Genomic DNA, 26,495 nt, shown 5'->3' on the forward strand with positions numbered 1-26,495 from the left:
AAAAATTCCTCCCCAGGTTATCAAATGTTCAACGCGCACAGACGTCCGTCTGTAAGTTCACGTCTGCATGCAGACATTCGATTTTTCCTCCGTCTGTCTGTTACTGTGTGCGTTAGTTGGCCTTCAAAGTTGAAATGAACATTTGTTAAACATGGTTATGAATCATATTTAGCTGCATTCACAGAGCTAGGATATCGAATTAAACAGTCAATACAAAAGATACTTTGTAATACATAATTTATGTACATGGCTACATATATATAATGTAATAAATCACCTGTGAATTAAAAAAGAAAACCTCCAATATGGAAGCAATAAAATTCATTCCAGAATTCTTCAAGACATACACTGAGAGTAGAAATCAAACATATTACTAAAGTTTTACACTAAGATTATTGAATTGGTAAACTATTTATCGCCGGAATAAATTTATTGAATAACAAAATGAACATAATTTCTTCGAAATAAAACTAGAATGTTTCTTTTTGTGTACCACAGAAATAATACATTTTTCTCTCCTCTGTTTCTATTCCCACAGCACTGATCAGAAACCTCAACTCCTTAAAAATTATGAATTGCTTATTACAACGACTCGACCATAGAACTAATACTATATCGACAAAAGATATAATTACTAGAAATAAACTAATTTAATCAAACACTGTAAAGTTCATTGTCACGGAAAACAAACATAAATTATCATTCATTTCAAAACATTTAATTTGATGATACACTGAAAGTGAAAGGTTTATACTAGCATAAAAATATACATCCTACTATTTTCATAAAATGACGACATTAATTTATATATATACACAAGGAATTATTGATTGATCTCAGTGAAAAATTGTGTTGAAAATATAATGGATAAACTTCAAGTAATGGTTCTAGTAGCTAAAGTAGCTTATGGTTCAGGTAAAGCAGAAATATATAGACGATGAGGATTTCTAGCACTTGGTAATCAGAAGCAACTGTGTTTACATCAGGTCATTGAGAAAAATAATGTTATTTTGTAAATAGTGAATAATTAATTAGAAGCATCAAGCACAATATTTTCAACAGTACAGTCTACAAGTATTTTTGTAATTCTGAACCATAAAAATCTATTTGCTGTGTATTTCAAGGTAACGCTTATACTCATAAGGATACTTTAAATGGGTTAACCACAACACCCATTTATTTGAATAAATACAAAACAATACACATCCGAAGAATGTATATTCAATTGAATTTCAAATTGATCAATATAAAAATGTTACTATTTAGAGAAAAACCCGTAAATTTACTAGTTTCAGTTATTTAACCCAAGTTAAATTTGAGTTTAATAACACTTTGGAAGTCATTGTTTTCATTCACGTATGGCTGTCTTCAATTGGTAATCAAGCAGATATTACTTATTATCTCGGTTCGGAACCCACCTAAAATAGAAGATTCACCATAATTTTCAAATCTTGAATCATCACCAAAAGTAATGAGCTGATTTTCTATTTTACTGCCGTAAAATAAGGAAATCTGAATCTTCTTTCAAAATTGTCGGAACAGGAATTTGGCTTGTTTTCAACTAATCTTTGTCCAATTCAACACGAAAGTAAACAAAATAAACTATGTAAAAAAAATCAGAATATGAAAAAATATTTTTTTGCTGAGGGTGATGCCCACATGAGCTCTAGGCTTGTGCGTGGGTAATGAGGCGGATGATAATAAGAGATGAATAGACCTACAGTTATGCGGGTTCCGAACCACCAGGAAGCGATTTTACCACTTTTGAATCATATTATATTAGCAATGCATATCGATTAATTACATATTTTTCAATAATTTTTTTCAATGTCACTACTTTGGCTCATGAGAAAAACTCATAGCTAGCTAACATGTAGTTTTCAACCGACGGATGAGAATATCTTATTTGAATAGAAAAAATGTGAAAAAAATAAATGAATTCATACAAATGTTTTACTAAATTATTGGAAGCAATCCAAATGTTTGTCCAATTTTAATAATACAATAATTAATGTACAATGGATACTTGAGAGTTACTTATACAGGGTTAAGGTTCAATATTCTATTGATAAAATAAAACAAAGTTGAATGGAGTTATACCATTCGAAAATTTCAATTTAAAAACAAATTGGCAAGAAATTGATTTTTTATAACTTTTCAACTACTTGGCAACTACTATGGAAACTTTCATACAATAATAGGTGATATTTTTTTACTTAACAATATTATTAGTTGATGCACAATCGAAATTTTAGTGGATTGAACAATAAATTTTGAATCAGTTTGTATATTGCCTGAAAGTACTAACGGCCAGGTCGATATGAGGATTTCAGCTCGCTAGCGTTCTTCTATATCTATATCCTATCAATAACTCCAAATGTTTTTATCATAGCACAGATGTTTAGTGGCATCGATCTTCACCGCGACTTACTCGATCTGTTCGCACCTTAATCCGGGGAAGGTTTTAAGCAAAATTAATAACTCTTCTAAAAAAGTAACAGTTGAAAGTAGGACGTGCAAACTCTAGATAAGCATAGATCTATACAAATGAAATAAAATGCTTGTCAGTGTTTCACTGTCAGACGCTGTCCAGCTGCACATATATTTTCTATTTGAAATATAGTATTCAAATATTATATGTTTAATTAAAATTGGATTTGGGTGAAGAGGAACACCTTTCGGATCTCCACCAACAGCAGTCATACGACAAATGAAGTAGATAATATAAAAGATAATCAGATATCAAGAAAACCAAATATTTAAAACAATTCAGTACATCGACTCCTTCTTGAGATACGTGATATCAGGGATTTCACTGTGAAACAGTTTCGAAATTACCAAGATATAATGATTGAGATCCTGATAGAGATATTTATACTATATTGGTGATTTAATGTACAAAAAACCTTCGATTGTTTATTTCAATTGTACATCAACTCTAACGAAATAATATAAATATAGCTCCACTACATGAAAATATATGTTTTTTTAAATAACTTTCAAAGTTTTTCAATTCACCGAATCAAAACAGTATTATTTAATGAATTTTAGAGTCTGTAGATTCCTTCAACAAGGCATTCCAAATGGTTCAAATGAAAACTAAATTGTTGTACTACTGTGTTTAATAATTTCACTCGAAAGAAAAATACATTGTTGTACTGTGTTCAATTTACTTCATAGTCTCCCTATTCCTTTGACAAGGCATTGTAGAAGGTTCACAGGGAAAACTGCCATGTTGTAATGTGTTTAATAACGCCAAAGTCACCCAATTCTCTCGAAAAGGCAACCCAAAATTTTCGTAGGGAAAAAATGTTGTACTGTATTCAATAACTTCCATACTATTCCTTTGACAAGGCATTGTAAAATGTTCTTAGGAAAACTACACTGTTGAACTTAGTCACAGTTTTTTCGACAAGCCATTGCTCGAAGTCAACCAATTCTCTCAAAAAGGCATCCCGAAATTTTCATAGGAAAATTCAACTGTTGAACTGTAAAACTTCATAGTCTCACAGTTCCTTCGACAAGCCATTGTTGAAGTCAGCCAAATCTCGAAGAAGAGGCATCCCGAAATTTTCAAAGGAAAACTTCACTGGTTCTGTGTTTACTAACTTTCATAGTTTCGCAATTCCCTCTTTTATTTGAAGAATAAGTACATTGTACTGTATCCAACCGGGTGGTATTGTACTGTGTTTAGTGTATATGGGCGGGACCCGAAACAGTCTGCCGCCAGGTGGCAGAAAAGGGAACTTTGAGTATTTTGACCTTAGTGGTTTTCAGCAGAGAGGTCAACACTTTATGCAGTTTGGGCAGCTGGAGAATGTCGACCTGTGACGGAGCTCCTGTGTAGCTGCTGGTTTCAGTGATCGGCTTCAGGATGGGAATACTGTCGCCGGCTCCCTTCTTCTGATTGGCCGACTTGGCGGCTCCTTTCTGGCCTTCCCATTGGTCGATGAAGAGGTCAGTGACCCGCAGTAGTTCCAGGGTGATGCCCCATACGAACAGGGTCAGAGTTTTCGACAGCTTGCTCACTCCCTCCATCACTAGGTGGTTGGTTGTTGCTGACTGTTCAACAAACAAAAATCCCGTTCAAATACCAAACAAACTTTAACTACATCTAAAGGTGCATTTTCGTTTATGCGTAAATTTCCGCAGTCGACGACGGCAAGCATTGTTGACATTCATATTGTCCAAATTTCAAGTGTGCTAAAACAGCTGATCAAATAACTTGTCTTTATTATTAAAGAATTAAACATTTCTAATAATATCAACACATTGCCATTTTAAATTATAAAAAAGTATAAGCTCAACCTGCCCCATTAAAACATAATTGAACATAATCTTTCAGGTTATTTAGACAAATTGAAATCTACCCAATCTGAGATTCTCTCCCTGTCGTGGTCGACGACGGTATTTACGCACAAACGAAAACCCAGCTTTAGGTTGATCGACTTGAAAACTTTGATAACATATTTAATGATACCGTCGTTAGTGCAAAAACATAAATGGTGGGGCGGTATTCACCACTCAATTGATTAAATATTGTATTGTAATGCCAGCACTTCAACAGCAGCAGGCTCTGGCATCACTATCCGGGTCAATGATTTCGGTTTATGGGAGCAATATTCTCACTGTACCGAACACCAATCACTGGTACTGATAAGTTGGAATCCAGCTTTATTCGTTTATATAGCCCCCTGCATATACAGGGTTATGTAGAGGAAACGCATGTTTTTCGAACAGCCAGTACTCGTCAACGGGAGAGAGTACTGCCCTGGAACGAATGTTGGCAGACGACCCATACTATGCAATTTCAGTTGCTATGAGCGTTGGAACGTACAACATCGTGTGTTCGCTGTTAAGCAGTTTTCTTTTTTAAACAATTATTCTGTAGTCACAGTGCAACGCTTTTTCGTCAATATTTTAGAGTTGAGGGTCGAGGTGCAATGCCCGATCGAAATACTGTACTCCGATGGGTTGCAGCGTTTAGGAGTACTAGTTCTGTGATGAAAAAGAAACCACCTGGTCTTTCCCGTTCAGTTCGTACTCCTGAAAATGTAGACCGGTCAGTTTCGTCGAGTCGATTGTCTATGACTAGTAACAACTGCCGTTCTGACTTTCCGGGAAACGGGGAAGACCAGGTGGTTTCTTTTTCATCACAGAAATAGTACTCCTAAACGCTGCAACCCATCGGAGTACAGTATTTCGATCAGGCATTGCACCTCGACCCTCAACTCTAAAGTATTGACGAAAAAGCGTTGCACTGTGACTACAGATTCATTGTTTAAAAAAAAAACTGCTTAACAGCGAACACACGATGTTGTATGTTCCAACGCTCATAGCAACTGAAATGGCATAGTATGGGTCGTCTTCCAACATTCGTTCCAGGGCAATACTCTCTCCCGTTGACGAGTACTGGCTGTTCGAAAAACATGCGTTTCCTCTGCACAACCCTGTACATACAATAGTGGCGTTCTCCATGTTATAATGGCAGTATTTGATTGACATTGGTGTTGCTATCTTTGGCTATCATTCCATAAAACAGATAGCGCTATCCTTTTCTAGCTCAGCAACCTTAGCCTTTTATAGCCCCTGCCTATACAGACATTAATGTATAATGTCCAAGAATAAATAAGGATATAATTTCGTTTATTACTACTAATTGAATAAATTAACAGTTCCTTAATTTTTATGTATGTATTTAAGTTGAATGCAGTAGCTTATATTTTTTTTTGTAAAGCTTTTTTGTTTCTGGCAAAAAAATTCAGATGTGATTTTAAATAGAAAAATCTGGTGTGGAGCACTCACACAACTTTCCTTGCCATTATTGATACCCTGACGCTAGTGTTCACGCGCATCTCAAGTCTACTATTCAAAAATCTGAGCAAGCTGGTGCCAGGACAATAACGCTAGAGACACACGAGGTCTGCTATCTCTTCATAGTGAATGATTTAATAGAATCATCAGTTGCCAACAGTTTGCAATTGAATAATCACATTTTCTCGAATTTCAAGCTTATTTTCAATTTTAGGTGAACATTTTGCTGAACATTAATTGTAGAGATTTTCATGCTCAATCTTTTCCACTCAATTTTTTTGTTTAAATTGTATCTGAAGCCTGATAATTGAGAATATAAAATCAAACTTTGCATAGATGGGGCGAAGCTCCTGAAATTTTTACAGATATGGGACTTGTGGCAGTTGATAGAGCTTATCAATGACAATTTTAGGTATACATTTGATCAAAATCGTTGGAGCCGTTTTCGAGAAAATCGGAAAACCCCCTGTTTTTGACAACATTTAGTAATGTTTGTTACATTTAGTAATATCATAGAGAAACAATAGCATGAGTAGATATCCCATGGTATAGGGTGTTTATGTCGTAGCTTTTTCTGTTATCTCAAGCCGATAGTCTACGTAGTTCTTTCCATAAAGCTATGTGACGCTGGCAGTCTCTCATATTGTGCCGTTCATACAATCTCACCCAGCCAAAACAGTAAAAATCTACAATAATCGACAGTAATCGGCTTGAGATAACAGTAAAAGTTGCGACATAAACGCCCTATACCATGGGATATCTACTTACGCTATTATTTCTCTATGGTAATATATAGTAAGGACCTTAAGTTCCAAATTTCAAGTAATTCCGATGATTGGGAGATGAGATATCGTGTACACAGACGCACATACACTCACACACACACACACACACACACACACACACACATTTGAACTCAGGGGACCTTGAAACGTATAGAAATTTAGAAATTGGGGTACCTTAATTTTTTCGGAAAGCAATACTTTCCTTACCTATGGTAATAGGGCGAGGAAAGTAAAAAGTGACCAATTAATTTGAATTGATTGAAAGAGAATGTGACCTGCGTAACGTAGGTAGGAATGATGAGCAGCGTTCTGAGGTTGGAGCACTTGGCGATGGTGGTGTCGAAGCCGGCCTTAATGTCGAAGTTGATGAGTTCGAGCTGCACGAGGCTCTTGAGATCCTTGACGCTTTCCAAGATGGCGAGCGTGGGACAGGCGGCGCCCTGGCCCTTCTCCAGTCGCAACCGCTGCAGCCGCTTCAGCTTGGGCAGCGCTCGGGTGGCCACGCTGCTCGTCAGCTCGCTACACTCGCCCAGCTCCAGCGTCTCCAGGTCCTTCATGTTCTCCAGCGCCTCCGCCAGTCCCTCCGAGAACGATTTCATCGTTGTCAACGACTGCAAACCGACACAATCGAATGAAAATTAGGAAGTAGTGGAAGATAAAGAGAATGAAGTGTGGAAAAGAAGGAGGAGGAGAAGAAGATGGATCTTACAATTTAAGCGTAATTTTTCAATTGAGCATCGCGTTTTCGTGTATGACAGTTTTGTGAGGAGTAATGAATTAGTTACGAAAGTTGAATGCCTCTTTCGTCGAAGGTTTAACGTTCCTTGGCATGGAGACATTCCGAGCCGAAACACCATGGGGATAATGGGATTACCCTTTGTAGTGCAGGTATTTTAATGAAAAGGCAGCCATCAGGACCATGTCGACAGTTTGAGCTCCGGAGAACGTGGAACGTGTAAAGGTGCGTACAGATATACGCGCCGCGAAAATGAGCAATTCACTTTCAATCAGCTGACTATATCTGTATTTTTACAGAAACGGTAAGATACAGATATAAAAAGCTTGGCATCAGCTGATTAAAAGTGAATTGCTCATGTTCGCGGCGCGAATATCTGTACGCACCTTTAGACTGGCTATATTCCCTAATCGCGTTATCTCTAGATCCGGTGATCTGTATTGGCCCCCTCGTTCTCCAGACCATTTGATGAGTTATTTTTTCTTGAGTGAGGATTTTCTTGAGTCCCGTATGTATGAAAACAAGCTTCGTACTTACTTAATGCCTAGTGCACACTATAAAAAAATAACAATTAATAAGGAAAGCAATAACAGAAAATTAACTAAAAAAATTACAATTCAATTACACAGTAAACAGAGCACGAGAGGAGACAACAAAACAGGAAACAGCACGCATTGGTTGACTAATGTGGATGGGTGGTTTGCCAGCGCTGGCCTTCACTGGCATTCGTTGGCCTACGCTGGGCTGGCCTCCGATCGGAAGAATTCGGAGCGATGGCCAATGAAGGTCAGCGCTGGCAAACCATCCATTCACACATTGGCGCTGGACGACGTTGGGCCAATATGTAGATGAGGCATCAGCGAGTGGAGAATGTCTCCACATTTATCAGCGTGAAAATGGACACCATCGTAATGATAGTATTTTTCGTACATAGGTTAGTCAAATTGTATGTTCTAAGAAACGTATTCCTGCCAATGAATCTTTCAACATATTTACAATAGAAGAGTGTTGCCCATTTGAAAAACATTCGTTTCCCGTGGCGGACTCTGCATATAATTCAATGTAGTTAAAAAAGATGATAATACTCGTAATTGAGCATAATTACACCCATTCAATAATTAGAGGAGAGGTGTGCTCATGTTCTGTGGCTCGAATTCCTAGAAAACAGTGAGTCATGATTTGAAACACCAAATTTCGCAGATTGTGTATCATGAAGAATATTTATAGAATTAACTAAAAGATATTCAATTATCTAAATATGACTAATATTATATGATATAGTTGTACTAATTACCAAATGTTTCATTTTCGTGAGGTGTTTCAATGCAGAAAGATTTTCCAAAACGAGTCCATTCTTTTCCGAGCTCTTCAGCCGAAGTTCAGTCATGTTTCTACAATTTTCAAACGCTGATGCGTCTAGAGAGCTAGACCTGTCAAGCAAATCAATCGTTATAATTACTATTCAACATCAAAGTAAGATTAAATATTTTATAAATTATGTTAAATAGTGTAATATTTAAAATTCCATTACGAAATGTCCCTTCCAGAAAAGCCTAATGCTTGAGCTCTGGAAGGAAGTTTAAATTATATTACAAATACAATTAAGAAATATCTGTATGTCAAGATAACGAGTCACAAAGAAAACAGAATACAAATGAAACAAGTATTTAGATATAGAAATAAAAACAATAATTTTAGCGCAAAAATCCACAAAATAAATGTAAACAATTACTCATAAATTTCAAGTTTCGAGTACACCTTCCCAGTTTCTCAACTTATATATTGAACTCTTTGAGATTTTATTTTCCATTATTTTTTCTGGTAAACAATTTATTAATCATGGCAACAAATATATATCTATATAGTAACATGGATGTTTGTGTTTGCAAATAGTAAGTTTAGTGGATATGATGTTAGAGTATTAGGTACATTTGGACGAATATTATATGGAGATTTCGACAAACGTGATGAAGTGAATGTCATTATGCGACCTACTTGATAGCCAACGCCGACAGATACTGGAGGCGGTGGTTGGCGGAGGCCGAGCGCTGTACAGCAGTGGCCGGGCAGCGACACAGGTCGATGCGCGCCAGACTGGTGACTCGGTCGATGGCGGAGGCGTAGCGCTGCCACATGTCGGCCACCGCATCACCCCCACCACTACCACCTTCACCTCCGTCAGCTGGTGGCATCAGCATCTTGCGCAGGTCCAGGTGGCGTGCGCCCGTCTGCCGTAGCGCCGCGCCCAGCCCCTCCCAGTCGCGCACGCGAGAGTTCTTCAGGCGCACAACGTGCCACTACGAAAACACAACAACACACATATTCATTTATGCAAGCAAATTAGTACATTACCGAAATGATAATAAATAAGTTATGTACCCTCTCCCAATAGTATAGTATAGATAGAGCTGAGCATTGTCTACTGTATTGTAATTTATTCAAGGCGGGAGCGCTCAGTCTGAGTTTCTCTGCCGTGCTGTAAACATGTATCAGTAAATAGAATATCTTTTTAAAAACACATTTTCTGGTTCAATTAACGTATTTAATATATATTATATAATATGTTAATATTCAATTGGGACTGCAGTTCCCTTCCAATCTAGAAATTAACATCACTGAAAATGAATTAAATGATTGGACAATGGACAACTGATTCTTTTCCGATGGATAACCTTATTTAAAACTAAAAATAATGTTCCTTCTATAGTTAATGGTCTCTTCACACTTCAAATTCGAATGTTAATCCAATTCACAATATTTCCAAATTATAAGCAAAAAGATAACAATATCACACAGCTCAACAAGATAAGAATAATATAAGCTAACAATTTATAATAATAATTAATAATAATTTTTATTTCCATTAAGATGTGTACAAAAGAACAAAAAAAATATATAAAATAATATTAATTACACTGAATAGTTAAGTGATACAAAAGTCTGTACATAGCTAATGTCGTGAAAAAAAAACAAAATATCACTACCACACACACACACATCAGAAAGGAAATAATTAGGTACTCCCGAGGGAAAGACCTATATGGAAGTCCCAGCATAAAAAAATGAACCAGAAAAACACTGATAATTTGTATATGAACAAAAAGATAATAATAAACTGAGGTAAACTCATGTATTATTTAAATTAAATTATTAAATGTTTGATTTAATTTGTTGAAGTAAATTTGTTATAAGTACTTATTATTAAACGATAATTTTAGGCAAAAAATACGAATTTTATATCAGGACTAATTTGTGATTTAGGATTAATAAATACTACTTGCTGAGAGTACAACACTGTGCGTCTGCAAGCAGGAATGAATATCTATTGATTTATGAATCCCGTGAAGTGAACAATAAAAATAGTAGGAAGAAAGAAAAATTAGCAACCACTTAAGTGGTCGTCACACCAACGTCTGCTAGCGGTAGCGAGCTCGCTCCCGCGGAGGTAGTTTTTCTGGAAGCAGTTCACACCAAAAAACGTCCGCCAGCGGTAGTTTGGTTTTGTTCTTGTTTTGATGAGGCTGGTTCTCTAGAAGTGGGAAAAGGCCGGCAACCAGAGCGCTACCGATGGCGAAGTTCTGGAGTTCGCTTTCCATGTTATAAGATTGGCCACGTCAGACCGAGCTCACTACCGCTAGCGGTACTCCCACTAGGAGACGTTTCAAAAGTTCGCCTGGCTCGCGAAGTGAAACTACCGCCGAGGTACTACCTCCGCGGTAGCGAGCTCGGTGTGACCTGCACAACTTAATAACATGGAAGGCGAGTTTTTTGACTTCGCTACCGCCGCGGACGCGAGCTCGGTGTGACCTGCCCTTTAGCTACGCTACGCCGAAGTACGTTCTTTCTCCCAATGTTAAATCCAAACTACGAATCCGTCCCGTTCTCATCAGCATGGCCTAGCTCTCAATATTGGCGATAGGACACCTACATCTTCTGAAGAAGTATTTCAGCGTAGCGTAGCTAAATGTGAAGAGACCTTACGTTCTATTCTACAATGTTAAATCCAAGATACAAAAATCTGTGCCGTTTACATCAGCGTATCATAGCTTTCGATATTAGGAGATATGACAGGAACGTCTTCAGAAGACGTATATCAGCGTAGCGTAGAGATAAATGTGAATAGACATAGAAGTCATACAATGTTGAGAATTCCTAATATGTAATATATAATCATGTCGCAACGATAAGCGAACACAGTTTTATTTATTTATTATTTTTCCACGTTGCTGGTAATGCTATCAATTAATGTTTGAATTTATATTATCTATGAGTTTCTATTATTTATTCTAAGAAGAACTTTGCCTTCAATTTCTTTGCCTTTTTGGTCTTGTAACTTTTCAACGATTGAAAGTCAAAGCTGATAATGAGCTTATAGAGCTTTGAATTGCCTTCAAAATTATATTTTTCCACCAATTTACTCAGTTTACTGCGACAGCAGTTTCTAGGTTGAAATCTTTAGTTTTGCAAAAATGGATCAGTTGACAGAGAAATTTGGAGGGAATGTTTGGGACACATTTTTCTTTGGACTAGTGAGGAGGCTTCGTTTGGACTAGTAAGGTGGTAAACATATCAAAAGTCCCTGAAATGTGCTGAAGGGATGAGAGCGGTTTGACAGCTGGATTTTTTCATTTTTTGTTTACACGCAAAGTACCTAAAAGAATAGGACAAAGGGTAAAATCATTTTTGATGCGTATACGTTGCAAGTTCACGTTGAATCATATGCATGAGCCGAAAGACAAAATATTGAAAATGCCATTGAAACACGTTTAGACTTGCATGTAGCTGCTCTTGCTCACACTGAACACAACTAGCAAGTGCACGCTTTCAGTGTGAGTGTTTCTATTGCTCTCTCCAGATTTTGTTTCTCATCTGCACGCTTGGTCATGCATAACCAAGCGTGCACTTGCACATACAGGCATCCAATGTTATCACACCCTAATGAACAATGTATTCACCTCGTCAAATCGTGTTGAACCATCAATATCATCAGCCTTTTTAGATTATTTCATGATTCTGCATGACCAAGCGTGCACTTGTAGTTACAGGCATCCAATGTTATCACACCCTAATACACATTGTATTCACCTCGTCAGATTATAATATACCATCAAGATTATTTTTTTAGATTCTTCCATCTGAAAAAATTCAATTTGAATTGTACTGACCAGTGACCTATTCATGGCGACATCACGCCACATGTGGCAGACACGGGCGGCCCTCAGCAGCTCCTGCACTTTGAGGTACTGGAACGAGTTGAGCAGAGCGTGGTAGATGGCCGACACATTGTTCATGAAAAAGTCCTTGTTCACCGACACAGACGACGATGCAATCGGCACGGGCCGGCTTATAGGCAAGGTATCCGGCACGGACCGGCTCGACTCTGGCGCCATCTTGTCCGGAGTCGGATCAGCTGGTACGGTCGGACTGGCAGTCGGAACGGTCGGACTAGCAACCGGTTCAGCAGCATCAGCTGGCTCTTCGTCGGGTTCCGTTTTGATGCGTTTCGCAACCGGCTGCGACGAATCGCCTGCGGTGGCCGCTTCCGTCTCCGGTTTGTCCGCTTCCAACGGACGTTTGCCGCCGATCTTCTCCGGTCTGTAACAGGCGGAAAACGAGGGAAACCGTTAAAAAGCGTTGGAAAGAGAGAAATTTTGGCGGCTTTTTGTTCTGAGGCAAGAGGAAAACAAGGGAAATAGAAAATTGGAACACTTTATGGTATGTTGATCATAACCAACTTCTGAAAAAATCTTTCTGCAAATACAGAAAACTCCCTAAGGTTGGACAAAAGCCTGTTGAGCCACTTTTTTGTTTGTTGATCAGAAAAAATTCCTGAATACATCTTACTGCGAAGTACAGAAAACTCCCCAATGTTGCACAAAAGCCTGTTAAATTTTAATAATGATTAAATGCCACGAGAACCAATCAGAAGACTTTTTTGAATAGAGCTTCTCTGATCGATTCTCTTGACATTTTCAATCACGATAAAAATTCAACAGGCTTTTGTGGAACCGAGTCTAAGTATTCCATTGTCTGTTTTTCTTTTTTGTCTGTTTTTTATGACTCTAGACGTTAAGTTACTCTGGGCAGGTTACCGGAACTGTGTGGATAAGTTAGATTCAACAAGTATATTGAATCTAGAGATTCAAGTATATTGAATCTAACTTGATTCAAGTAGTTGAATAGTAACTTGTTAGATTCAAGGAGGTGTCCATATGGTTTATATACGTTCATAAACGGTGCAAGTTACATACTTTCGGCTTTCAGTAACGTGTCCTTTACCGGAATTGCGAAAACAAGGCATAACAGGGACAAAGACAGAAACATTTAGGACCTTTCTTTTCTAACTAAATTATTGTCATTATTTCCCTCCAAACTTTATTATTATTGCAATGGCAGCTTGAACTTCAAGGAGGCATGAATTTAAAGGCTGATCTATGATAAATTTAATGAACGGATTTCTCTATAACTGCTATTTAATAGAAATCATTCAAGGAGCCATACAAAGAAATAGTTTTTTACTATTTCGAACAAAGTACAAATACAGTGTATGATTCGCATGAAAGAAATTAGTATACAGTATATACAGGTATACAGTAATTTATTTTTCAAGAGTTAAATTTAGAAACAAAAATGAAAAAACGACAAAAATCCACGAAAAAAACAAACAAAAAGATGGTGCTCAACAAACCAACATGATATTATACGACAGACCTATTAGAAGAGATTTATTAGAGATATACAATAAATTCATTGAAATATCATCAATAATGAAATATATAATATTATTATGATAAATTCGATAAAATAAATAGCTTGATAATTTTGGCTAGAGAGAAATAGGAAATTAATGTAGAATAACAAACCGTATCAGCTTCCTAAAGCAACAAAAAAAGTAGAACACATGGAAGAGAAAAAGTGTTGAAACTGATAAGCAAGGGAAAATGGCAACTGTTTGAATAGAAAATGGGTTGAGAGTGCAAGGAAAATTATTGTCTCCATCATTTATAAAGTATCTGCAAAATAAGAACACAGAGATTAATAGCAACTTTGAAGACGTGTAAAAATTATTCTACGAGTAATCAGTAAATTCATAGGTAGTATTTGAGATTCATAGATAATAAATTGTGATGATATTATACAAATGGAACAATAATTTCATAAACTAATTTCGGAGTGCAGGCATTGCAGACCCCACTTTACAATTTATTGTTGTAATAAAATCCATAATTCATTTTTTCCTAAAAAGAACACTCGAAGCCCAAACTATGCTCAGAAAGGGATAACAGCATTTGAGTAGGAAACAATTTGTACAATTCAATTCCATCACTGTATAGAAACAATTTTCTTCTTCTTAAAATCTACATATATCATAGTCAAATTCAAATAGTTTATTATTGAAAATGTTAGAAATAACAATTAGCACTAAAATACAATTTCCATTCAAAAGGATAAATAAAGGCTTCAAAAGGATGAATAAGGCTTTACTGATATAAAAAATTAAAAACATCATCTGGTAATGGTAATATACAGCAAAAGTAGGTACCAAATTTGTTGAATACTAAACAAAAAAAAACGTCAAATTCAAATCTTCATCACAGGTTGTAAAAGATTCCTTCAAAAAATATTGAGTTACATAATTTGATTAAACTATTCAAGGAGAGTGATTCAGTTTTTACAATTTTGTGACAAAATTAATACTATTCTTACTTTGTCTACAAATCTATCTTTTATCTCGAAAGCTATTTTTTGTGAATTATTAAATAATCAAACATAGATGAACACAATAATGCATCGGCCTACACTTAACCTTACACCGTGACTTAAGCTTCAGTGATCTCAACACAAACCCTAAAACAGCCTGCACAAAGTGAAATAAGTTAGCACACGGCTACTAAAGTCTGTGAGATATTACTTTTAACACGGCTCTTTCTCGAAGACGGAGAGGTCCGATGCTCTATCCTCCACTAATCACTCCCACTACCTACGCGTCGCGCCAACACTCCCCTCCAGCTATTGCCTGGCATTGTTCCAAAATTGTTTACTGGTCAGCAGGTATTGGTTTGTGTGATTACGGAGATGTGTTCATCACAAGAACGTAAAACGAAATGACATGGCGCATCCAAATGTGCGCAGGATGACCGTCACTCTATGCTATGCTAGGAAGGACTAGGAAGGTCTAAACTGTGGAAGGAGAAATGGGTTTCTCCTCTTCATGTTAAAAGTAATATCTCACAGAATTTAGTTGCTAGAAGTGTAAAGCTGAATTAGAAATGTCCGGTACTCGAGTTTCCATGACATTTCCAATTCCGTGTTCCCGCGACAGCTAGAGAAAGCTAGAGTGATTTTTTTTAGCCCTGTTACCCAGTTTTTAATGTAATACATAAAACGGGAATTCAGTTGTTACAAAAAGGTATATTTGTTATAAATATGCAAGTACTATAATATTTTATTACTCATTTCTTATAGCTACTGAATATTATTGAAGAATATGCTCAAAATGTACACCCATTGAAGTTATACACGCTTAAGTTACTTTTCACCATAATAGTCATGTTACATTCAAGTCAAGACATTCTATTCTAAGACTGGCCACTAACGGTAGAACATGCATGATACACTGATACACAATCGTCATAAATTATTATGACATCACAGCGAAAAACTTCCAGCAAACTTTAGGAGATTAGGTTTTTGTAGCTCCGATTTTTGTTGTTTATTTTTTCTTTACTGCTCTATTTGAAATTAAATTATTTCTCTATCATAATAAATTATTTATCTATCATAATAAATTATAATTTTCCAGTGGTTTATTTATTGTTATTGGTTGTTTATTTCATGTTAGAAGCCTTTCACTGATGATAAACATGCATGGTTAACATGTGTACATGTTCTACCGTTAGTGGCCATCCTAAGATGACAGAAATACACACAGAATGTTACATTGCTCAAGGATAATCAACCCGCACTGTCGTGTGTTAAGAGAAATTAATGTGTTTTAAACAAATTTTATATTTGTTTATGGAATGTGAATTTGTGTTTAGAAATGAGTTATCTTGATTTCAAACTTTAAAAATAAAAACTCAGGAAGTCAAAGTGCAAATTTTCAGTGAGAAAAGAAGAAGAACCCAATACATAACCTATATATAAACTTGTGTGTTGATAGGAAATGACATTGGGTAATACGGCGAGGCAGAACATCCAAAAGGATCTCTCTGCCAATAAAAGCCATAAGAATAAATAAATAATAACTGTCGTGTGAATTGTTATCAAATGAAATTGTACAGATGGATATTTTATTTGAAAAAAAAATTTTTTTTGAATGTCATATTCTAGTGTATATTAGAAACATATACTTACTAAAGTGCTCTTACTTGTGATAAATAATTAAAGCATAATTCAAGACAAAACAGTAATGTGATACCATGGAATGTAATGATTGTATTCAAGTAATGTGATACCATGGTATGTAATGATTGTATTCAAGTAATGTGATATCATGGAATGTAATGATTGCATTCAAGTAATGTGAAAAATCATGAAATGTAATGAATGTATTCAACTCAATTCGTTTGTATGAGCATAGGTGCTTGAAACAAATAAAAGTTATTTATTTAAATGAATAATAAATAAATAACTGTCGTGTGTATACCAATTGGAAAGGGCTACCAACTTCATGCGACAAAAAAAATTTTCCTTCGTTGGAAATGAATTACCACATTTTTTAATAGGGTAACAGGACTTAAAAATCACTCTGTACTATTGACCATGTGTGCAGACTGCTAAAGCCGCTAAAACTAGTTTCTCAACAGAACTTGAACTCACTGATTAGCGGGCGCTTGCGGTTGCGTTTGCGGTTGCTGTTGTGGCGGTTGTTGGGCGTTCAAGTTGCTGATGAGGAAGTTGCCGGCAGGCAGACCCCCGCCTCCATTCACCAGCAGAATCCTCTCGTTCGGGGCGGAGGAGGAGGAGGTGGAGGAGGAGGAGGCAGTGATGCAAGGGACAAGGAGCACTCCCGAGGTGGGGGAGGGGTTGGCTGTGTCGGACACAATCAGTGCGTGGCTCACGGCGGGTGACGCCAGAAACGAGGACTGCATCGAGTTCTGAATGAGTGACGGCACAGAGACACACCCCGTCGACACCAGGTTCCCACTCTGTGTCTGTGCCACCTGTTGCTTCTGTGTGTCAGCCTGTGACACCGACAACACGTTGTGCTTGGGCACATACAGGAACCGCTTCCCGTTCATCTGCCACAGAGTCTGCGCGTTGCTAGGTGTCGAACTCTCCACGGTGGCCACTTGCGAACTATTCGAAATACTCTTTGTCGTAGTACTTTTAGTGGTCAGCTGTATCATAGAGGAGGGCGGCAGCCATGTTGTGACTCCGCCCACTATTTTCGGTTGTGGTTTGGCGACGGATTTGCCGTCCAATAGCCGTTGAAGTTGGGGCGTGGCTGGGGCCGAGGAGGCCTCTGATTGGCTGAGGTCGGGTTGGGAGGAGTTGATTGGTACCAAGGGTGGGGGGGAGCTGTGGATGGGAGGGGGGCCGGGCATTTTCGTTGGTTTGTTGGTGTCTTGGCAATTCTGGAACGAAACAAATACAAAAATCAATTACAAACTTATATTACAAAAGATGTACATTTCATAAGTTATTCTTCAATGCATTCAGAATATCTACGAAATATTTATTCTATTTACAGTATCCTTAATTATTACAATTATTTTCTCTGACACTCTTAAGGTCTCTTCACACCAAGCGTAGCGTAGCTAGAAATACGTCTTTCGATGACGTAGCCGTCCTATTTCTCAATGTTAAATCTACGCTACGCTGGATTAACTTTCTTAAATTTTACTTTCTGCTATTTATAGATTCAATTTGGAACAGTTTTTCCACAAAATAGCATTGTAATATTTTGTACTTAATTTTACGAGTCTAGAAATTTTCTAAAGATCTATACGAAAGTAATTCATAGAACTGAACTACAATTTGAGATTCCCACATAATTTCAATGTTATGAAGAAGATACGGCGAAATGGACAATGAACAATGCTCAACACAAAACAATTGGTATGCAACATTTCTTGAACACATTGATTAGTCAGTAAATAAGGAAAGCTAAAACATGCAACATATTTTAGAAAAAAACATCGTATCAATAACTAAAATAATAAGAAAAACAGTATAAAATGAACAGAAACAGTATAAATGTCCACAATATAATGGCTTGTACATAATTGAATGGAGCTTTTCTTATGTGCACACATCTTAGGTCCGAGACACACGAAACGCTTTTCAGACGAATCGGCACGGCACGACAGGACAGGAAGCTCTCCGATTGGCTGATTCTTGAAATGATACCCAAATCAGCCTATCGGAGAGCTCCCTGCCTTGTCGTACTGTGCCGACTCGTCTGAAAAAAAACACGTGTATCTTACTGCAAACTTATTTCCGTATTGCAAGACTTCAATAACAAAATGAAATCAAGACAATAACAAACAAACGTTTGTTAATTGTTAATCAAACAATAACAAAATCAAAAACAAGACCAGTCTGATGAAAATATGGGCTTCGAACTTCTGGACTTATTGACCACTTGACAATATTGACCACTTATGATTCAGAAAACTTTTTTTTTTTAATTATATTGATTAACTAGAAAGATTGATCAAGTTGAATTTTTCATTGTATAACAATCTTGTACTACTGTAACACAATAAAAGTTATCAAGTAGGCTACCCTTTGTTCATTTTATCAAATTAGAACTCTTCAAGAGCCATTTTCATATAGTGTGACTTACACTAATCAAACAGGTATGCAACTCTTCAAGAGCCATTTTCAACTAATGTGATTTACACTTGAAAATGGCTCTTGAAGAATTGAAGTTAGTTGTGATTTAATAAAATTGAAAAGGTACTTGATAACTTTTATGTTTCAATCATTTCAGTAGAACTAAAAAGAAAAGTGAGAATTATAATTACTATATTTGTGAATGAGACATCATTTTACATCAATCTTGTATTACTATTGAAGGGTAACCTGATTTCTCCATAAATCGACAAATAAAACTTTGTAATTTTACAGTTTGTCTGATAGAATTGAAATTTCAAAATAATGTAATACTTGAAAGATAAATTGCTCGATAATTAGGTTTTCGATATTGGAGTATCGATAGTAATATCAGTATTGGAGTATCGATTGTAATATCGATATCGGAGAATCGATTGTAATATCGATATCGGAGTATCGATTGTAATGTTAATATTAGTGTTGATTGTAATATCGATATCAGAGTATCGATTGTAATGTTAATATTATTAGTGTTGATCGTAATATCATTATTTGAGTATCGATTGTAATATCGATATTAGAGTATCGATTATAATATCGATATTAAAGTATCGATTGTAATACCGATATTAGAGTATCGATTGTAATATCGATATTGGAGTATTGATTGTATTATCAATAATGGAGCATCGATTGCAATATCTATATTGGAGTATCGATTGTAATATCGGTATTGGAGTATAGATTGTAATATTGATATCGGAGTATCAATTGTAATATTGATATTTGATTATCGATTGTAATATCGATATTTGATTATCGTTTGTAATATTGATATTGGAGTATCGATTACAATATCGATATTGGAGAATAGTTGCTATTTTAGTTAACAGATGTTTTATCAAGAAATGGAGTGTTTTTGACCGGAAATAGCTGACCTTGCACACATAGTTGTTGATGGTCCTTCTCACATTGACGCACTCAGGATGGTACAGACAGAGACAGGTGACACAGGCGAGAGTGGGCACTTGACCGCGCATGCGCGGACATCGAATGCTGCACACTTCCACTTTGTCTACTCCTTCTTCTCCTCCTCCTCCACCCCCGCCACCGCTCCTACCAGAAGATCGATCAGGAAGGCGAAGCAGAAGAGAACACACAGAGAGAAAGGAGGGACCAGGGACAAAAGAGAGAGAAGGGTAGTAGGAAAGCAACAGTTACCATTTGCCATCAACCCTTCCTTATCAATGCTTCGAGAATTAGTAACAAATCAAAATAATAGTACAACAACATAGAACAAAATTAATAAGATACAGAAATACTAATATGTCGATGGATGATATTGATATTGCAATACCTTAGTCAATAGGTCTGCTAGTCTATTTCAAATTTGTAATGAATAAATTTTTTAAATAATAAATTTCAAATGTGTTGAACGATGTTTGTCCAAATGTGAATGGTTCAATTCTGTTGAGACTCCAACATTTGGAGTTTTTTTGAATTTTTATATTGTATATAAAAGAAGGTTGACATAATATTATTTGAAATACCTACAGTGTTGCAATAAATGTTAGGCTATTCCATATTAATCATATTGTTGAGTCATGAATAAATGGTATGGTTGGTTGAATCATGAATAATTCTTCAAAATATTTTTTCTCAATAATTAAATATTGATTTCGTATTTTAATAGGATTTTCAAAAAAAAAAGAATATATTTGGTCAATTATGGTATTGCATGCAAATGTGTTTTGCATAGTATTCTTATGTGGTAGCTCATTTGAAAATAATGACAATATCAATGAATTAACAAAAATTGAAATTAGTGATATGCAATAGTCTGCAGAACACAGAGCAACAGAAGAAATAGCTGCAGGAGTAACTGTACTAACGTTACTAACATTCTACTCGCGTTAGTCATAAGTTAAGCCAAATTAATATCCATGTATCAATTCCTTAGTAGTTGTTTTAGAATTTAATCCGGTGTATTGTTTTTTCGATTTAGTATTTGAAAATAATGTCAACATATTACTAATTAATCTACAAGTCAATTAGAATCACAATATAATTACGGTAACATTGATGAATTTGCAAGACGATACTCGAGACAAAGAGTTAGTTGAGTTTGCTATTATCAATATCACAGATGTTTGAGTCGCCAAAATATATCTAGTAGAACTATTAGAAGATGACCGAAAATTTCATTCATAAAAGCGAATTCATCCAGTGAATGTGAGAGATTTCAACAGTTGAAACCATACTCAATACTATTTCCAATACTAGTACTATATGACAAAAATTGAGTTACCAAGTTACTAATTCAATGAAATCGTCAAACTTTCAAGAAAATTACAGTTCGGTAAGTCATAAAAAAGGTAATTATGAATTTAAAGCACAGTTTCCATTCTATTCAGATCAAATGTCTATTTGAATCACATTTTTATAAGTGATAATGGATTTTTTAGAATTATTAAAACTTTCTGAATCATAATCATCATAATTATGAAGAAGCCTGACATTTGTATTCATCATGTCTGATTACACTTTGGTTCTAAAAAAATTAGTATTTTCCCTGCACAAGAGAAATTTCATACAAGTGAAAATTCAAGCAATTGAGTGAAGACTCTCACTTTTATAAAAAATTATCATATTGTATAAATAAATATAAGCTCTGTGAACTTCAATGATAGCAAAACCAAATAGAGATGATGATTTGATTCGATGTTACTTCTCCTCATGCACAACGAATTCAAACTCAAGATAATTGACAGTAACTTTATCAAATATAATTTGTGTTAAGGAGGCTACACGAGTATATATAATATTATAATATTATAATATTTCTATTTGATAAATAGAAAAGATCAGCAAAAGACTCACTTTGTGTTCAACGTAGTACTGCCATTGGCTGACCAATCTGGACGAATGGATTCGTGCCACAAGGGGGGCAGCATTCCCATTTCCAATTCATCCTTATCGTTATCACTGTCGTCACTGCTACCTTTCTTAGCTTTCTTCTCTGCAAATTTAATTCATAAATATGTTGTTTTAGAATACTATTAATTAATAAAATATACAGAATGTTTAAAAATACTATATAAAATTTACTACAGATGTACAGAATTTTTTTGGAAATTAACCTGCGCAACATGGAAAACTCATGTACTATAGTGAGGTCCACGTTATAATGGCAGTGGAGAAAGATAGCAGAACAACTTTGCCTATCCTCTGTCTTGTCAATGCCTTCTATAGACGGTAGCTGATACAGGTTTATTAAAGTTATATTAACTGTTCATTCTCGTTTAAAATAATCAATATTTTATCAAGCAAGAAATTATATTTTTCAATAATTTCATAGTGATTAAGATGAAATATTTTGTAAATTAATTATTAATTCTACATTGTTAAAAGAAAATCTGGCAACAGAGCAAAGCGGGAAAGAGATAGCGCTATCTGCTTTGTTGAATGATAGACAATGATAGCAATACCATTGCTAATCAAACACTGTCATTATAACGTGAACCTCACTGTAGATCAGGTGTTAGTAGCAGTATCCTAATAAATTTCATTTATTAATTTCATAAATAAATTTCATTACAAAAAGTCATTGTTTTGTGAATACCAACAGTATTTTGTATTTTGATTCAAAAAATTGTATTTCCGAATGCAATGGAATAGAAAGGAATACCAACAGTAGTAATCTTATGGCGTTTCATGAAGGTATTCTAATGGGTATAGTGAGGTCCACGTTATAATGGCGGTGGAGAATGACAGGATAACAGTGTTGTCGAATCTCTGCCTCCCTGTCACTGTCTATGAAATATAGATGACACCAGTATATCTGATGAAATATTATTTTGTCATTCTTGTTTTTAAAATAATCAGTTATTCGTCAGGAAAATATATTTAATTGTATATATATTTAATTTAATATATGTTAATTGATTGTATTTATACATTGTTGTAAAACGATCTAGTAACGTTGCAGAGTTAAAAAAGGATAACGCTATCTGGTTTGTCAAATGTTAGACAAGGGTAGCAACACAAATGTTGATCAAATACTGCCATTATAGCATGGATCTCACTATAGTAGTATTTTTTGAAAGATTGGGATAGCGTTATCTGCTTTGAAGAATGATAGACAAGGATAGCAACACAAATGTTGATCAAATACTGTCGTAGAATTCAAATATTCATCACTATACAAACACAGTACTAAACAAGGCCCAGTCGAAATGGTTTAAACAAGAAATAAAAGCTTTAAGCAATCAAGGAGTTGAATATCAATAATCATATCGGAATACAAGAGTTCTTGGATTCATTCAAGATACATTGGTATTTTCACTAACCAGTTGGAAGTTAAATTATTATTGAAAGTAGAAATTGAATTATTGTATTAAGCAAAATACTGGTTGCGATTGGTTGCTTGATTCCAATATTGGAATCTAACTCTCTCCAATCAAAACAATCATTTCTCAAACACAAATTTCACAAGACTTAGTAATAGAATACTATAATTTGACTGAATTCATACGTCAGCATTACTTATAAATAAAATAAATGCTACCCAATCAACCAATGCTGGCAGTTAAAGAAAGTGCTGTTCTCACCTGGAACAGGCGTTTTGCCGCCCTTGATTTTCGGAGACGGTCTAAAGCTTTTCAGCGATATTTTCGGTGTCGATAGAGAGCTTGTCTTCGGTGATTCTTCGGCATTTTCTGCTGACTCAGCCGCATTCGCTTTGCTCAGCAACGAAGATTTCCTCGTTGTTACAGGAGTCGGTGGGGGAATTACCGGTGGCGGCTGCAAAAACAATCAATCAATAATTTCTATATTGATAGCAGAATGGAGAGAAATAAAATTAAAATTTCACATAATGAATTGAATAAAATAGGTTCACAAATACTGAAACAGAATGAATTCTGTAAATTTTACAGAATAAATAGAATGAAATAGGTTTGCAAATACTGAAACAGAAATCTTCCAACTCAAATAATGCATCTCTCATATCGAACATGACTCATCTCACATCATCATCCGTCTCCATTAGCCACGCACAAGCCTGGAGCTTTGTAGGCATCACTCTCCGAAAAAATCTATAATATAATAAAAGAAAGAATCGTCTTAGGATTGGACGAAAATGAACCGGATAGGAAAATCACGTATGACGCTTCATCACGTCTGAACTACTGAACTGATTAACTTGACATTATTTCACATGAAGCTTCTGAATTTACCAATGATGGTCATGGACATATTTTCATTGTTATTAATCAATTGATTCTATTTCAATCATTGAAACAAATTCATTCAATTTATGATTTAAAGTTCATGCAACTATAAAATCCCAAACGAACAGGGCTTTTTGATAGCGGACGCGGTTTATGAATCATAGATTGCAGATTCGAGACCCATCAAACTATATATTATATATATATATATACATTTTTTTTTTAATTTTCAACTCTTATAAAGATTATCCACTTGATTTTGAACAAAATAATAAATACTTATTCTATTTTTTCATGGACATAAAGAGATAACATTTTACACACTTAATTCCTCAGTTCAAAGCACGGGTTACCTGCTAGTTATTAACCTTCCGGTAGTCGCGCCCTTCTCAATCACTCTAGCAGTCGCGTGTTGTATTTTGTACAACATCCAATTTTCCAAGTGTTATTATGTACTTTGTTTACTGTCAAAACATATTAATTAATATAATATAATTATTTTTTCCTACAGTTACGTTGAAAAGTGGCCATTGCTGCACTGATTACAGAACGCAAAGAATCATTTTTCCGCTCTAGTGCGGGAAAAATTTTTCTGCACTCCAGATTTGCAACATGGCAACGCAAAATACTTAGTAGGTTATATGTAGCAACAGTGCAGCAAAATCAAAATGAAGTTGGTAACAGTGACTGGGCTGCTATAGTGAGCAGAGGTGCAACGAAGCACAACGCGCTAATTATTAGTATTAGATATTATAACCAACGACAACGAGGACTTTAGGATTTTAGGATTAAGGTTTTTATCAATAATAAAATTACACAGAAAAACATTTGATGGATTTCAGGCAATTTTACCCATAATTACCCACTTTTCATATTCAATGGTAACTGTAGGAAAAACTTAATGTGAAATACGTGCGCAAAGTTCCTCTGCTGCACTCAAGAAACCATTCCGCACTCGCCTATGGCTCGAGCGTAAACGTTTCTTTCGGTGTAGCAAACTATCACTTTGCGCACTAGTTGCACAAATAACTATTTCCATCTTCTTGGATTATTTTACGCCTATGAACATTTGGATGATTACCATTTCATAGCCCAATAAGGTACATCAAGCAAAGCCACCAATTCTGTGTTATTGGTTCGTTTACAGTCCCCGTATACGGTCTTTCCCCATCTTATGCACTGTCGCGACTAAATGGCACCTAAAGACTGAACCATTTCTCGGTTGATACTGCAACTCAGTGGAGTGATGAGGGAAAAGTTTTGGAATGCATAGGTGACTCATTCACTGACACCACCCCATTCAATAGTTTTGTGCAGCAAAAAAACTGACACTGTAGCACTTTTTACAACTGCGCGACAACCGGAAGGTTAAATAAAATGAAAATTGACTACTTTGATATTCGATAATATAGTGTGATTTTCCGTCGAACGTTCTTCTTCTGAGGAACACAGGTTTACAAGAGATTCAATGTAGTCATACCCATCCGCAAACTGGCAATAACATAATGTTCCCAATGTCTGAACAGGAAGAGGTTCAGATTGCATTACCACAGAACTAACCGTGTTACGACATCAATATAGACTTTATGAATGACTAGCAGGTAACCCGTGCTCCGCAAGGGTCTAATTTAAAACTCGACAAACTGAAAACTTGACAGAGTGGAATCTTGAAGAGTTTGAAATAAGCCTAGAACCATTCTCGGTAAATTAAGAATCTATATGCAAAATTTCAAGTTAATCAGTCCAGTAGTTCAGACGTGATGATGCGTCATTCGTGAATTTCCTATCCCGTAAATGTACAAGCCAGTTCTTTTCAACTGACATATTTCAAATTCAATTATTTTAACAAAAATGAATTTCTAATTTCAATCTAAAACTAAAAAAAGGGAAAATACTTCAAATAGCTGAATAGCTTTTCGAAATTCAATTATAATATTCAATAGAATGTTAGTAACTCACCCTTTCTCCCTTATTAGTCCTGGGATCTCTAATGGTTTCTTTATTTGGATCGTTCAGATTCATCGATTTTGTCACAAATGTGAAGTTTTCAAGCGTCAGATCTGTACCCAATACTGAAAACCGATACAAAAATATAACAAGGTTAAAAGCACATTCAGAATGAAAAAGTAAAACAATTTGACATTT

The 26,495-nt window shown here is 35.6% G+C and overlaps 1 protein-coding gene across 3 annotated transcripts in view; it reads right to left on the bottom strand.

Annotated features, from left to right (window-relative positions):
* Window positions 1–220: 220 nt before the first annotated feature.
* The window catches only part of LOC111064101 (nucleolar protein dao-5), a 43,897-nt gene continuing 17,622 nt past the window's right edge, over window positions 221–26,495 (bottom strand). For 2 of the 3 annotated variants that reach the window (XM_039438251.1, XM_039438250.1), the window contains 10 exons: window positions 26,310–26,422; window positions 23,730–23,922; window positions 22,000–22,138; window positions 20,058–20,235; window positions 17,158–17,915; window positions 12,501–12,930; window positions 9,331–9,632; window positions 8,630–8,765; window positions 6,875–7,210; window positions 221–4,062 (listed from right to left, as the gene is read on the bottom strand). In XM_039438251.1, the coding sequence (XP_039294185.1) occupies window positions 3,691–4,062; window positions 6,875–7,210; window positions 8,630–8,765; window positions 9,331–9,632; window positions 12,501–12,930; window positions 17,158–17,915; window positions 20,058–20,235; window positions 22,000–22,138; window positions 23,730–23,922; window positions 26,310–26,422 (2,957 nt within the window). In that variant the 3' untranslated portion in view covers window positions 221–3,690. The remainder of the gene's footprint in view (window positions 4,063–6,874; window positions 7,211–8,629; window positions 8,766–9,330; window positions 9,633–12,500; window positions 12,931–17,157; window positions 17,916–20,057; window positions 20,236–21,999; window positions 22,139–23,729; window positions 23,923–26,309; window positions 26,423–26,495) is intronic. The other variant, XM_039438252.1, reaches the window with a different exon arrangement.

The sequence above is a fragment of the Nilaparvata lugens genome, chromosome 11 (assembly GCF_014356525.2).
Source record: "Nilaparvata lugens isolate BPH chromosome 11, ASM1435652v1, whole genome shotgun sequence".
Classification (NCBI taxonomy): Eukaryota; Metazoa; Arthropoda; class Insecta; order Hemiptera; family Delphacidae; genus Nilaparvata; species Nilaparvata lugens.